Source organism: Punica granatum, chromosome 6, assembly GCF_007655135.1.
Source record: "Punica granatum isolate Tunisia-2019 chromosome 6, ASM765513v2, whole genome shotgun sequence".
In the NCBI taxonomy this organism is placed as follows: Eukaryota; Viridiplantae; Streptophyta; class Magnoliopsida; order Myrtales; family Lythraceae; genus Punica; species Punica granatum.
The window spans coordinates 3552429-3568384 of record NC_045132.1 but is presented as its reverse complement, the minus strand read 5'-3'; the positions used below and the strand labels follow the sequence as shown (position 1 = coordinate 3568384).

The 15956-nt window shown below is 39.5% G+C and overlaps 2 protein-coding genes across 5 annotated transcripts; both read right to left on the bottom strand.

Annotated features, from left to right (window-relative positions):
- Nucleotides 1-6654: 6654 nt before the first annotated feature.
- LOC116210487 (pentatricopeptide repeat-containing protein At1g51965, mitochondrial) lies at nucleotides 6655-10380 on the bottom strand. 3 transcript variants are annotated; one of them, XR_004157507.1, is made up of 3 exons: nucleotides 9526-10380; nucleotides 7267-8874; nucleotides 6655-7152 (listed from the first exon to the last, which is right to left on the bottom strand). XR_004157507.1 is itself a non-coding variant. In XM_031544364.1 (2 exons), the coding sequence occupies exons 1-2, from the start codon at nucleotides 10300-10302 to the stop codon at nucleotides 7654-7656; spliced, it is 1998 nt and encodes a 665-aa protein (XP_031400224.1). In that variant the 5' UTR covers nucleotides 10303-10380; the 3' UTR covers nucleotides 6658-7653. The 3 variants fall into 3 exon arrangements, 1 of the variants encoding a protein (XP_031400224.1); XR_004157508.1 differs by having other exon boundaries at nucleotides 6655-7129; XM_031544364.1 differs by having other exon boundaries at nucleotides 6658-8874.
- A 786-nt stretch (nucleotides 10381-11166) lies between these two features.
- LOC116210489 (heterogeneous nuclear ribonucleoprotein H) lies at nucleotides 11167-13556 on the bottom strand. 2 transcript variants are annotated; one of them, XM_031544369.1, is made up of 2 exons: nucleotides 13387-13556; nucleotides 11167-12147 (listed from the first exon to the last, which is right to left on the bottom strand). In XM_031544369.1, the coding sequence occupies exons 1-2, from the start codon at nucleotides 13401-13403 to the stop codon at nucleotides 11355-11357; spliced, it is 810 nt and encodes a 269-aa protein (XP_031400229.1). In that variant the 5' UTR covers nucleotides 13404-13556; the 3' UTR covers nucleotides 11167-11354. The 2 variants fall into 2 exon arrangements, with proteins under 2 accessions (XP_031400229.1, XP_031400230.1); XM_031544370.1 differs by having other exon boundaries at nucleotides 11167-12058; nucleotides 13387-13551.
- Between the last annotated feature and the right edge of the window lie 2400 nt (nucleotides 13557-15956).

Below are 15956 nucleotides of genomic sequence, written 5' to 3'. Positions count from 1 at the left end.
AGAATATGAAGTTCCCAACCGAATGGGGAGTAAGGGAGATAAAGGGGAACTTGTCGGCTGCACGAGAATGCTATACGGCTTCCCTCCAGGAAGAAAAAGGCAAACAGATGATGTCTATTGAGCCGGTCCTCAGAGATGAAGCCAAAAGACCAACCCAAATGGAAGACTTAGTTGAGGTCATATTGGCCTCTCCTGACAACGTGGTGAAGGTGGGAAGTTCTCTGAGCGATCAGAGGAAGGAACAAATAGTGGCTTCGTTGAGAGCATATGCAGATCTATTTGCATGGAAACTCGCGGACATGCCCGGGATCAACTTGCGAGTAACCTCCCACAAGTTCAATATCAACCCATAAATGAAGCCGGTAATTTAAAGAAAGAGACCCATGGGGGAGGAAAGGAGAAGGGTTGTGATAGAAGAAGTGTCGTGTTTATTGGAGGCAAGATTTATTCGCGAGGTCGGGTCTCAGACGTGGGTTGCCAACACAGTCTTGATAAAAAAAGGCCAAGGACAATTGGAGGATGTGCGTGGATTATACTGATCTAAACAAGGCTTGCCCCAAGGATGCCTACCTACTGCAGCGAATAGACTAGCATGTAGACTCCACCGTGGGCACCAACTCCTCAGCTTCATAGAGCAGTTGCATGCCCACTCGCGTGAAAGGAGTGTAATATCCAATCGTTACTCTTCGCGGCAGTCGAAGCGCAACCAAAATCTTAACCATTGGATTGCCAGCTGGCTTTTTTCGAGACGTTCGAATTCAAGCCCTTTGCTCATGTGACACGTGTAAAGCAACTTCCCACTTTCATCAGCATTCAAATGGGAAGTTGGGAAGTTAGGGGGCAAGTGTTAGGGGCGTAAAGCCCATCTTCGAGAAGTCCAATTGGTAACTATTAGGGCTCATGATCCAACAAGCTCATTTATAAGAGCTATAAGCCCACGAGGCAACTAGGGGAGGTTTAACCCACCTTTATTCCCATTCCATGAGCCTATATAAGGTAACGTCACTCCCTATAGAAAGGTAAGACATATAACCCTAGATAGATTCTTTCTATTTTACCAAATACATTGGGGCTGACTTAATCATCCGAGGGCAAATCCGAGAACACCTCCTGGCCTCCCTTCCTTGTAGGCACCTGACGCCAGAGCCACTCGTGGACATGACCCGACACCCGAGAAGACCGCGGACTTTCCTCCCCAACAGCGTCAGTCCATGTCAAGCCTTTTGCTTGTTTTATTATTTCATATATTAATTAATTATTCATTGTCATTATTATTTTGGGTGGAAGATTGAATTTTGAACAGAAAACGAAAATGACGGAAAGCAACTGCACTGCTCTGCTCGGTCCCCCGTAGGGACAGTGTTATGTTAGTGTTGATAACAAAAAGCTTTCACGCTCCCTTTTTGTTTTTCTAGACACGGTCTCTGCGACCAACTCAAAAAAGCTTATGCGGTTTATCGAGAAAATTTGAGTAAAGAAATATGCTCTCGTACAGTTAATCTCATGTCAAATTAGATTTATATTCTAACAAAATATAGTAAATAAATGGGTCAAGAGTAGTTATAGTTCCACGAAAAGGTCTGTTCATTAAGATGTCATTTGATTGGTCTCGAAAATATCCGAGTGGATTCGGCAACAAAATATAGTAAATAAATCAGTCAGGAGTAGTAACAACTCCATGAAGATTCATCTTAAAAATGGTAATGGGATGCATCTCGGAAATTTTCGACACCAATATAATAAAGGTAGAGCGAAGCATCCTAATCGATCATTAATATAAAAGTTCGGCTCCGCAGAAATCGATATCTTCTGGAAGTCTCAAAATCACCCCTTGAAATTGCAAATTTTATTTCTAAAAATATATGTTAAGATCATCTTTTTAGGTATTTTATGTATATACACACAAGCATATGCACACATACATATATTTGCATATATACACATACGTAGGACAATCCAAAGTCTTCAATGAAGTTGTCAATATTAACATATCCTTCATGAACAGGAACAACTAACGAGAAAAATAGATCATTGATCTTTAACCATTAACGATGATTTTTCTTTAAAATTCGATTATTTAATCGATCCACTTACTTCTATTACGTTAATATAAATTACTACTATTGGGAATTTGATTCTTTTTTTATAATGATAATTATTATATGTCTCATGATCAAGGATATTTGAGATTTTTTGCTTATCTAAGTTTTTCAAATACTTCAATATTGAGATTAGTTACTAGTTCTAATTTGATAAAAATTTATATATATTTTGGATTCGACGTAATACAAGAATTAATTATCATATCATTCAAGATTAATTGGGCACGTGTCCTTCGTCTCGTATGAACCATGGATGACACAGGCATATTCCATATCGGGTATGAGTATCCTTGTGTTTCGAGTAATTTCTCACACGAGCCGACTTTGCCGAGATATGATGAAACCGAAACAACCATATCATTTTGTTTTAACAAGTGCTAGCTAGCTTGCTATTCCTAGTCCAAGAGATTGTGTTCTCGAGTGGAAGTCTCATCAGCACCCAGAAGAAGGTGGAAGAAAATGGTCCACTCATATAAAGGATTTCAATCGCATGCCCCCTTCACTTCAGTGCGCGCGGACCGCCAACAGCAAACTTCAAACATGTTTTGCCTCCATATTCAAGGATGGACCAAGTAGAGTTGAGGGGCGCAATCTCCCTAAGATTTTGATACTCTATGAAAACTTGCATTTTATTCGTTAATTTTATATGAAATTAGTTATATTCGTCCTTCCAATTCGTAAAAGTAATTATCTTTTTGTTGGTTCGTCTAAGGATCCTGCTCCTCCTCGATCCAAATTCTAACTCCAAAGTGAGAACTCTTTTTCTTTTTTCTTTTTTCTTTTCCGTTTTTCGGGTGGAACTTACGTTAAACCGAATTATGCAATGATGTTTTCAAATTTTGTAAGTTGAATTCAGGTTCAAATATTATTTAAATAATTTATTAGTAAGTATCATTAAAAATTTTAAATAAGAAACACAAAATTTTAATAAGATTTATTTAGACAAATTATAATTAAAAAGATATTATATTATATTGGACGCCATCTCATTGGAAAGTATTTCCTTCTTTTAAAAAATTAAAAAATTATAAATTTCATAAGTAATAGCATCTCATCATTATTTTTAAAAAAATTCGTGATTTACACTATCGAGAAAATTCAATTAAGTATTCCGGACTTTACAAAGACATCAAAACGGATGCACTTCCACTCGATCTATGTGTGTATATATATATATATATATACTTTTTTTTAGTGAATATATGTTTTTATATTTAAGGTTGAAAATATTTCCTCATCAATAAATAATTTTTTTCCACAACTTTATTTGGTGATCGGACAAGAATGTCCCACAAAGTTCGTTTTTTTTCCCTCGGACTCCCTGGACATTCATTAAACAAGTCTCTAGACCCATGTTTTAATTTCATAATTCTCTGTAAGTTGATCTTTCTTCCTCCTCAATCATGCCAACTCTATACCAATAACATGTTTTACAAATTTGACACAAAGACAGGGGCATTGAAGTCATTATGCATAATAGATAATCTTATAATCAAGATTATCTGCTTAATAATTATATCCTGATGAGCCTCAGTCTCAATATTTTTTATGATTCATCAAAGGGTTTAGAATTTCAGAAATCTTATCCTAACATTTATTCGGCCGACCAAACGTAGTCATAGGTCTCTCATTCAAATAATAACAAAAATGTATCATCCAATATAAGCCATCATTCTTTGTTGCATTCTTTCTTCTAAAAATATGATATTCTTTTTATTTTGTGAAAGAAAACATTTTGTCTATTAAATTGATAAATGGACAAATTCAATAATATTTTGAAGAATAATGGTCTGATTGTCATTAGAACACTATCACATGTCAATCATCAAATTCATTACTTGAATTTAAATAAAGCAAAATCATCAAACTTTGGTAATAGTTTAAAGGAGACATTATTAGCTCAATATTTTTTTCAATTTGATTTTAGCATGGTAAATACGAATAAAAATTGCATGAATAGAACAACCAATTTGGTAATAAACGTAATTAGTAATTATCCCCATTCAGAGATCTGATCAAAGGAGAAAGGGAAGATATGTTTAAAGACACCAAATAAGAATGAGTAGATTACCTCAAAAAGAGGGGGGGAAAAACAGATTTGCCAATGGGAAAAAAGGAAAAATATGATCAAAGTTCAAAAAGTTAGATGAGATTAGCTTGGAGAAGTGAAGGAATAAGTGGAATAAAGAAAAATTATATAATGGATAACAAGGACATTGCAGTACAAAATAGCATCTAACTTGGCGGAAATAGGCCGCCTATATTTATTTCTCATTAATATATTAGGTATGCTTGAAGTTGACTTGACTCTACTTAGTTGCTTTACTTTTTGTACATGTTTTCCCTGCCGCTCATCATTTCCTCGAGGAAATCAGCCATGCACATAATTTACATCAATTATATATTATAATTAAAATATGAAAACCTAGGAGCAGAATGAGAATACATCATATAACCCAAATTATGAAGCCCTCGACTCCACGTCAAATTATCTTTGAATTTCAGTTCAATGAACTTTTTCTATTTTATTTGTATCACATTCGACATAATTTAATTATTCGTCCATATCATTTGTAAATAATAATATATAATTAATTTTTTTGAAAAACTAAAAGTTTTTTAATAATGGAAAAGAACTCAAAGAATGTGATATTTTTTAAGTTTACTGTGCTAAATGTCTTATAAATACAAGATATGATAATTCATTTTTCCGCCATCTTTTACTCACCATTTCTCTCTCACAATTTTTAGTGTTAATTAGTCAATCAAATATATAGTTTTGAATATATATATATATATATTATTTATTTCTAATCATGCAAAAACTGGCAAAAAAATATTTTACCACACAATGCATAGGTACCAACTAGTTCAAAATGAAGATAAAAGCAAGACATTACACCCTATCAAATATCAAATAGCCCTACCGAATGGTTCGTGATACGATTTCTTTGATTTATTTGAGGATTGCCCGGAAATCTCTCTATTAAGAAGTATCACGATGGTCTATTTGGTTACGATGTTTAACTTCACTACAAACATTTTAAAATTTGAAAATGACCCAAAATTTTTAATATTTTTTAAAATGTGCCTCACCCCTTTCTCTCTCTTTCACTGTTCATCATTTTCCTTCATGTCCATCTCTCTTCCCTACCTGATCACCTCACAACCATGTTCGTGCCACCCAAGACAAGCCAATTATATACTCACGGTCATAGTTTTCAAGCCACGACGAGACTCAGATTTCAATTCAACGAACCTCGAGCAAGAAATCAAACCAAAGTCACTACTAAAGATCTCGTATGTGACCAAATCAAGCCAAAATCGAGTCGATAGAAATCATAGAATGCTCGATTCTGGTGGAGAAATTGTTGGCAGTGAGGCGGAGGTGAAGAGAGATGAGGAGGGACGGTGTTGGATTAGGCGGGGGAGAGGCAGAAGCCGTGAAATCGAGAGAGGTAGGGTTGGTCTAAAACCCTAAAATCGGGAAGAGGGAGGGTTGGTCTAAAGCACTAAAATCAGGGAGAGGTAAGGGTTGGTCTGAAATCAAGAGAGGCAAGGAGAAGTCATGAATCTGGGATTGGAAGAGGCTGGGCTTTATTAGAAGCCAATAGCGGAGGAGGCTGAGATGGGGATTTTAATCAGACTTCGTGGTGATGAGAGGAAGAGTAGCAGAGAAAGTCGAAGAGAGAGAGAGAGGGAGTTGAGAGGAGAGAGATGGGGCATTTTTTGAAAAAATAAAAAACGGTTCATTTTTAATTTTAAAATTTTAAAATCAAATAGAATAATACTTTATTTCGTTATCAAAAGTCACTTCGATATATTTTATCTCTCTCTAAAGATTATTTGAAAGACATCCCGATGATGCCCATATATTTTCTCTCTCCCTAAAGATTGTTCGAAAGACATCCCGACGGTTCCCATGCTGATGATAGAGGGAGGCATCCATTGCCACACTGAAAAACATCGATTCAAATGGAACTTGTAATTCTGGAGCGCACCTCACTCTCTATGCCTCAGAGGGAAAGATCATGGCAAGGGTCAACTTCCAATCATCACCAATGATGAAAAGTCGTCCAAGAATGGATTGTCGCCTAAAATGTTTTATTTGAGTAGACTACCACTGTGGTCATCCACTTATTCATTAGTCACCGTTTTTGCCCATGACATATTTTTGCCACCAATTAGCCCCCAAACGTTGACATTCCGTCTATCATTTATACCTTCCGTAACGAAACAGTGACGGAAAATGTAACGTTGTCCATGAATTTTTCGTCACGAAAGTTAACGGAAGAGTATAAATGGTAGACGAAATGTCAACGTTTGAGACTAATTGGTGATAAAAATATGTTGAGGGTAAAAACAGTGATTAATGAATAAATGGGTGACGATAATAGTATTCTACTTACTACAAAAAAGTTCATTTTCTCTTTTTTGACTTTGCATATGAAAAGGCGAAAGTCTACATTCAGTGAGATTAAACGAGAGAAGAGAACCGAAAAGGAACACAATATAAACTGTTACGATGGAATTGAAAGAGAACGGGACTTAATTACTTTAAAAAAATTGTATGATTGAACTCTTCTATTGTAGCACGGACAAGATCATTGTCATCGTTCCGGGAGATCAGCAGAAACTTTGCAGTGTGCGTTATCGATCATATAGAAGTGCTAAATGGAGACAGAATCACCGGAGGCGCTTAAGAAAAATCACGAGTTTTTCTTTTCTCCAAAATGAACTAGCACCCAACTGGTAGTTCTTTCACCAGAATATGGACATAAACTCAAATAGCCAGAGCGAAGCTACAGACAACTCATGAATTCAGTAATCACCATAAGATCTTGCCTACTATAGTGCCTCACTGATTGGCCATCCTTTCAGCTTTACGAGCCTCCGTCACAGTAGAGATGAAGAGTGCCGCATACCTCGATCCCATGCTCACTGCAGTATCCTTGAACAGAGTCCAATTTGCCGCCTCAACAGAAGTTAGTTCCATTAACATGCCCAAAGCCAATCTCCCATTAGGCCTACATTACATTGTCTTCATCACCTAGATGGAAATGATGCTCATATAACAAACTGGATCTTCTCGTATTCAGAAATCAACGTCAATGTTAATGACATTTATATAACAGATTCAAACTATCTGAGCGTTATATATTACCTCAGACCAAAAGATGTACAACAAAACAGAGCCAGTGATGCTTGTGTGTACTTTTCCCTGGGAAGGAAAGATCCGGACTCGGAGAGAGAACATAAGTGTATGAAACTATGCTGACAATTCTTCTCCTGTTTAAAAACCTCCTGAGACCAAAAGCAGCATCTCTGTGAGGACTCCTATCTTCCAAATCTTTGGAAGCCTCAGCAAAATTCTTTTCTTTCTAAGATGGTGCACTCCTCAAAAGAGCCTAAAAGAGGCACACCGACACCCACAGGCCCGTATACACGGGTGAATCTTCAAATCAGCTCGAGGCCCAGAACTTAGGGAGATTTCATTCAGCAATCAACGCCTACTTCTATGCAGGTCAAAGAACCTCTGTATTTGGCGAAATCACCTCAGGGGACTTACGACCCAACCTGTGATAGGATTTTTCCTCCGAACCCTAACTTTCCTGTGAGAACCACTCTGCAACCTTTCCAGAATTGAATATGTGATAGAATCTGGAGTTAAACCGTGCTGCTTAAGCCTAGCATACAAATCCACGGCCTCAGCAGTTCGCCCACACCTCTCAAGACAATCGAGCAATATATTGTACGTAACAACATTAGGACTGCAACCCCCAGCGCTCATCTCATCGAAAAGCCGACAAGCCATATCAACTTTGTCAGTCTTTCCAAAGCACTCAATCAGAGTGCTATAGGTCACAACATCAGGACTCAGTCCCTTCTCCTTCATCTCCTGGAACCTAATATGGGCCTCATCAAGATCCCCATTCTTCCCAAGGCAGTTAATGAGGGAGTTGTATGAGATAACATCGGGTTTGCACTCGCTTTGTTCAAGCTCCTCAAAGACTTGGACCGCCTCATGGACTTTCCCAGCCCGGCCAAAACCTGAGATCAGGACATTATAAGTATAAGTATCTGGTGGAGGCCCGTTTTTCTTCATTCTCTCATACAGATCATGCATATGAGACCTCGATAACGAGATCTCCCTCCTTGATTTCCCAAGAGCAGAGAAGACCATATTATACATGAAAGTATCAGGCTTTATTCCCTTCTCGTGAATGTTCTCAAGAAGGTCGATAGCCTCAATTGTCTTCCCCGCATTGCACAGGCTCTCAAGCATGGATACATACGTAGCTCTATCCCCGTTGTCATGATGAACCCACATGTCACGGAACAGCCCATGGGCTTCATTGGCATGGCCCAATTTGCCAAGCGTTCTCACAAGATAAGCATATATGGACTTGCTAAGATACTTCCGGGAAATTTCCAAGACCTCATTTAACCTGCCAAGCTGCCCTTCTGTGGCCAGAAGGTTGAGAATTACACTGTAAGTGAACTCATTTGGGCGGCAATCTTTTTTCACCATTTCAGAGAAATAGAAGAGAGCCCTTTCGACCTCCTGCCCTTTAGCAAGGGCCTCAATCACGGTATTGTATACAATTGAATTAGGTACATGACCTTTTTCCACCATTTCGTGAAAGAGGGCCAGTGACTTGTCGGGCATGCCCGTCTTTCCATACATTCTGATCATGATTGTGTAGGAGAACCCATCAGGGTCGCAATGCTTCTTCTTCATGTCTTCGAATACCTTATACCCTTGGTCAACCTGCCAAAAAGCTGCAGATCAGACAATCAGGGTCCATGAAAACAAGAAATTAAACATCGGATGAAATCAAGTAAATGATCCCATTGGATAAGAAAGCATCTTTTCCCCACGACAACTGCCAGGCTTGTAGTCTCTATTATAACGTTTAGATCCTACCTGAAGCCATTGAAGTATGAACTAATACCTACGAGTTCTAAAATAGTACGCTCATTCATCATCTGCATTGCTAAGTGTAAATTTCTCTATTTGTCCCCTTTTCGATGATACGAGAACACAATAAAGAGCCAAAATAACTTCCTTATGTCAACTTCATTTTTCAGTGGAACTTGTTGAAACACTCGATCGAGCCTCCGGGCACTGCCCCGTATTGACCCTTATCGCGAAAAACTAACAATCCAAGCTCCGGGATCAAAAGAAGGATGAGGTAAACTTCCGGCCCATTTAAAAAATGTAATCAATCTCCAAACATCTATACACCAGCTATGAAATTATGCTTTATACACAATTTAAAAGGACGTCTTCACCCATTCATCAATGCTGAACTCCAATTCCCACCCGATTGTTCTCATTCGCAATACAATTTCGAGCATAGAATCATTTCATTTATCCGAAACCCCATGAATCTGTAAGACATATAGGACAAGTTTGGACCTTTTCATTCTTTGCAAGAGCATCCAGCAGCATGTTGTAGGCGAAGATATCGAGCTTATACCCTTTCCTCCTTATCTCCATATACACATCGAAAGCTCTGTCGGCATCGTACGATCTGAGATACGCTTGAAGCAGAGACTTATACGTGTAGCTGTTCATCATCAAGTCCCACTTCCTCACCAGCTCCTTGCACTTCTCGAGGTCCTCGGTGTCCCCGAAGATCCAGATAAGGATGTTGACGGTGGAAATGTTGCCGCGCGTCCCGGTCCTCTCCATCTCCTCGACGAGAGAGCGGACCTGATCGAACCGGTTGGGCGAGACGGACTTGGAGAGGATGAGGAGGATGCGGTTGTACGTGAGGGCGTCATGGCCGAAGTTCGGGGAGATGGAGGGGCAGGCCTGGAAGAACTTGAGGGAGAGGGAGGGGCAGTTAAGGGATTTCATGATCTCAGAGGCCTCCGCGGAGGTGAGGGAGAGGGAGAGCGAGCGGAGGTAGGTGGCGAGGTGGGAGAAGGGATCGAGGTCCGGGGAGCGCGAGGAGGATGGACGGGACTGGCCGCGGAGGATGATGTTGGTGGCGTTGCAAATGAGGTCGCGGCGCGGGACCGGGTAGCCACGGATGTCCGTCGGGAGAGGCGGCGGCGGGGTCACCTCCGCGGAGACGGACCGACCGGTCGGGGAGGTCGAGGTGATCTTGGCAGTGTACTTGGTGGCATAGTGACGGCGACCACTGTTGACTGTCGAGGCGGCGAATGAGAGTGGGCCGTGCAGCCTCATTGGGGGAGGCGGCGGCGGCGGGATTCTGAGCTTTCTTCTCGACTGAGCGCCCTCTTCCTCAAAGCCAAGAAAACAATATTTTCGTTATCATGAAATTAATTGGGCCGCTTTTGTGAAATTACTTTGGGCTTTCAGGGGAGGCCCAAGTTGTGAAATCCACCTAAGACTTCTCGAATGAGATTACTACCTCACTATGACATATTTGAAGTTAGTTCGAATTGAATGACATGAGCATTGAACACCCTTCAAGCCCATGAAGTCGGAAAATTGGTACCTCCTCTTGAGAATAGAAATAGCTAAGCAAGCAAGAGGCTCGGTATGTACTTCATGGTTCATTTATCGGACCGCATGAGCTGAACATATCATTGTCTTGACCAAACATAAGATTTTTTTTATTTTTGCTATCCTAGGGTGTCCGAGCATCGTCCGACTAATCCCTAAAGCTCCGTGAATTTTCAGCAGAACACAAACCGATTATTCATACCAAAAGCACTCCGATGGCCCCAAAGGAATTTGAATCCGAGATCGAGTGAATACATTAACTCCCCTTTGCCACTAGTCCAAACCCCTTGATGTTAAATAGCAAGAACAACCTACTTCTTAAAGAAGTATTATATATTTCACTTCAATAATTAATAATACTCATAGAATTCCTTTTGTAAAAATAAGGGTAGGGCAGCGTACGGTATAAGCACATCTATTGGCTTCGGACTTCCAATTCTCAATCTGGAACTGCTCGATAAATGTTACGGCGATCCCAGGACATTTGTCCCTGTAAAGATGTTTAGGGGGAACATCAATCCCGATCATCCCCATGTCAAAACAAATAAATGTACATAATGAAAATCTATCGCAGGATAAGAATTCAACAAGAGATGAAAAGGGCACCGCTTATCCAATATCCTGAAAACTTCTTTTCAACAAGAGCTAGCATGACAAGAGGAGTTTGTGTTCACTCGTATATGGAAACAAAAGTCAAGCAGCTACAAAGAAGAGCTACAAACAAGTCGCAAATTTCGGGGATCATCACCATCGGACCATAGCACCTCCTCTCATTGCCTGGACCTCGATTCAGCTCTACGAGCCTCATCACGAGAGGAGGCAAAGAGCTCCACATACCTCGACCCGATGGTCATCTTGTCCTTAATCATCGCCCTCTTCGCCTCATCAACAGAGGCAAACTCCACGAACGCGTCCCCAGTTGATTTCCCATCAGGCCTACAAGCAATGTGTATCTTGTCTTCATCTACCTTGAAATCTCGAAAAAACTCGACAATGTCTGACTTCTTAACAGAGAAGGGAAGCCCACGAAGCTTCAATATCTCAGTGAACTCCATCTGGTCCTTACTTGTGCTGAACCTCTTAGGCCGAGGGGTAGCTGAGGGACTTCCGTGATAGTCAGTATCATAGTTTCCTTCATAATTCACCTCTGCAGCCACAGCGTGGTAGTAATCTTCCCTCTTGCACCTGAAGACCTCTACGTACCTCCGCCCCATGTTCAGTCGATCTCTCTGCAGAGCAAACTCGACATGCATATCTCCAGAAAAGACAACATAAGCCTCTCCTGAGAATCTGCCATTCTTGTTGACCAGCAAGATGTCTACTATGTCAAGTCCAGCAAAGAACCTGCAGATGTCCAGATCGGTGCAATCGAAAGGCAGTCCCCTGAGGCGGACCACTGGAAACACTGGAGGCTGATAGCCACGGCCAAAGCCATAAGGCTGGTTATGATGATAACCACCCGGACCGCTGCTCACTGCGAAGTAGGGATTTGATTCCATCATTCTTTGTCTCTTTGAGCCGACCTCGTACCCATCCGAAACCCCCCCGCTTCCCAACATTGCCCTTAAAAGAAATCCCCCAACTTATCCTGTTAATATTAACCAGACCCACCCACACTTGCAGATACCTGTCTCTCTATTCCTAATTTATCAATTTCAAAGCAAAACTGCCACATGCTACCCGAAAGCAAGCACCAAAAAACCCAAACAGGTAGCAGAATAAGGTGAAGAAAAGATGCAACAAACAAAATGGATCTGATTTAACCCATAAATTTAACAGAGAAATGAAGTTACCAAACCCAATCTTAATTCAGAACATTCAAGTCCTACATTAGAAGCAATCAGTGCCTTCTCTTAACCAGACCCACTCACACTTTAAAGTACCTATGTCTCAATTCGCCATGGCAAAGCAATTTCACCACACCCCCCAGAAGTGAGCACCCAAGACCCGAGCATATAACCAGATAAGGCGAAGAAAAGATGCAACAAACAAGATGGATTCGATTGAGTAAGCGAAGCTAATTTTATCTCAAATCTTTATGTCCCATCGCAGAAGAAGTTGCTGCCTTCACATAATTTTGCACAATCATCCTAACAAGATTCTCAATGCAAATTCATACTAATAATGAGTCCATTGCCAATAAGCCATGCAAATAAAACATAATCACCTCATCACAAGCAATAGCAACACAAATTTGGAAGACTCGATGCATCATAAACCACTTAGCTTATCCATTATCAAATCGCCAGATGATATAAGCAATGTAAAAGAATTATTTAAATCCAATCTATTAGCTTGTATAAGAAGTTCAATCGGTGCTAAATCTCTAGCGACACATTCTTCCTCACTATTCGTGCTAATAGGTATCAGGTTCCTGACCCACCAGACCAACTCTAAAGCTACTCCTTCAGCCAACAACGCAATGGACAATCAACCAACACTAATGAAAACTGCCATTGCAATTAGTCCATAAAGTCAATCAATTAACAAACCCTCTTTCGATTTTTTCTTTTTCCCAATTACCACTGCCCAGAATCCAATTTAACCAGCCAACCAAGAAAAATCAGACAGAAAGCAAAATTCAATCCTGCTCCGATAATTAGTATTAAACTTAATCCTTCTAATAAGATAAGAAAAAACGACGAACACCAAAACAACAGCCGAATATATCCCGGCACCACCACTACTCTCAAAAATGATTCAATAGAGCAGGAAGCGATCCCAGAATACCAACGAGGGCATAGCACATACAATGATTGCGAAATGGAACGACAAGAGCACGAAAAGGCTTTCCGAGCTTACCCCCTGTAGCCGTACATCGCTCCCGGTGGATTCAGATCTCCGGAGGCGACCTCTCCGATCTCTCGAAGATGTTAAGAGTAAACCACAGGCCGATGACTACTCCGGCGAGGCAGTCCCAGAGAGAGAGAGAAACCCTAACCGACCAGAGAATTTTTAATTTTGCGAAATCATGGGGTCTGGTCATTTAATTTAGGAACGGAGCGGAGGGTGTTAAATTACTGTATTACCCTTTAGTTCGTCCCGTGCCTGCGGACCTCCAGCCCACTTCGAGGGCCGCATTGGGAATTTCATTTTTATTTTTTATTTTAACCCCGACGACATTGGGAATTCGAGCACAATACCCCCATTAGGTATTGCATTTACAACTACTAGTTTTTAGACCCGAGCGTTGGGTGGGGTTGCAATTAATAAGTTTGTATTTTCATGGAGGACGTGCTATTTGTTGACTTGCGAGAAGGGTAAGAAAATACATAAAATAAAAGACTAAATTCATAGAAGCAATATCATTATTCATTTTTTTATTTGGTATAGTAATCATAGCAATTACATGTTTACAATAATAATAATAACAACAATAATAATAAATTTCATAATTACATGAAAATCAGAATGTTTAGGAAATTTAATGAAAATAATAAATGATACAAAGAATGTTTCAAAAATTCAACAAATAATGACAGATTTCATAATTGCATGAAAATCAGAATGTTTCAAAAATTTAACAAATGGCATAATACAAAGAATTGAAGCAATAAGCTAATCAGATTGAGTAAATGACACAACACACGTATCATGAATTTTTTTTCCCCTGAAATGTCATCAAATTCAAAGTTCCATGAATGGAATATCCAATTGTCGTTGCGTCCCTTCATTTCCACATTTGTTGAAATTCGACCTAATCTAATCTTTCATGACTTCTTCAGTTCATTAATCTGTTAGGCAGCATGATTCATTATTCATCTCGGAATTCGGCAGAAGGTTCTCTTTGAAACTGAGTTCAGATCATCCAGTTTAGCCGACGACGGTTTCTGTTAGCATTCCGAGACTTGTTTCTCAACATCAAGTTTACCAAGTTATACTTAAGATTGTGCAATGTAATACTTACTAACTGAAATTTACATTACCCAGTTTAATGAGCAATAGCAATTCTTGTTTCATGATGGAACTTACATTTAACCGCACAAGAACGAATTATATATAGATGAGACTTCTCTATGGACCCATGATCACCAGGAACATACTAACAGAAGAACATCAATTCAATAAAGTATTTGTGTCGAAGTCAACACTTCTGAAGATGATAAAATCATCCAACTCCAAAGATGCCACTTAAAATTGTCAATAAGTAAACAAATGTAAAAATCACGGTTTAAATGGTTCGTCTATTCTGAACACAACTCAAAATACATCGAATTTGATAACTATGAGATATAATAGATAAAACTCCATAGACATATTGGTACGTTTGATTTCAGAGTTCAAGTAATTTTGATTTTGATTGTGGAAAAGAACAAATGATTATGTAGTATGTTGAGTTAAAGTTAAAGTTAAAATTTTTGACTTGGAAAATATGTATTTTTATTATGTAGTGTGTTGAGTTAAAGTTAAAGTTAAAATTTTTGTGATTTTAACTGCGAAACCAAACGGAGCATGAAATTTGAGTTTATCATCTGATTGAATGCTAGACATTTTGTGATCCAATTATTGCTGCTTAATTCCCTTTATGTCCACAGAATGAATGGTCGAAATCATGTATTGTAAAAATAGAATAGGACTTCTTTTTAGAAGTTGTAGAAGTTTGGAAATCTATACTATCTATATCTAATATATAATAGCGTAATAGCGAAACGAAAAAGTATATTAAATGAGATTGTACCATGTGTCATTCCAAGATTAATAAGATGGTACCTTATATCAAGCCTGTGACTCTCTATTGCATTGTTTTACCTGTAAGGAAGAAATTAGTAAAAAATGATTAAAAGGAAGCAAGAATGCATTTAATGAAAGATAGTCAATGCAAACGTGGCAGCTCATCCTCGCACGATAATACTTACGTGACAGCTCATCGCACGAACAAAAGACTCATGGAATGCACGGGGCGCACTGGACTGCTGTTTTGGTCCAGTGGAGAGTCCCATTTTTTTTGTTCCCAATTTGATTAGGTTGACTGTGATATGACAGCATGTGGGCATATAATTGAGACTCAAAGTGGGATTGCTATTGAAATTACACTAAGAGCACCCACAATAGTGCAACTTCACCTTCCCACCAACTGGGATAGTGCCTATTTGTTGGGGGGAAAATCAGTCCCAACTACAGCCTGCTCCAATGTGCAAGTTGCACATGGCAGGCGTGGTCCCTAGGCCTGCCACCCAACTGCAGCTTTTCCATTTCTTTTAGAGTAAATAGGCAATTTCGTTCCCGACTTTCGCGATTTACATTAATTTAGTCCCATACGTTTTGGTTAGATCAATTTGATCCTCAAGTTTTGAACTACTACATCAATTTGGTCATCGTTACATCAATTTAGTCCATGACTGGTGCACCACAAGTCCCTATGTTTTGGTGTG

Excerpts from the sequence above, each read along its gene's own strand:
- LOC116210487 (XM_031544364.1), bottom strand. The coding sequence starts at position 10,302 with ATGAGGCTGCACGGCCCACTCTCATTCGCCGCCTCGACAGTCAACAGT. Across the intron at positions 8,875-9,525 it reads CTCTTGCAAAGAATGAAAAG|GTTGACCAAGGGTATAAGGT; the intron begins GTCCAAACTTGT and ends GCTTTTTGGCAG.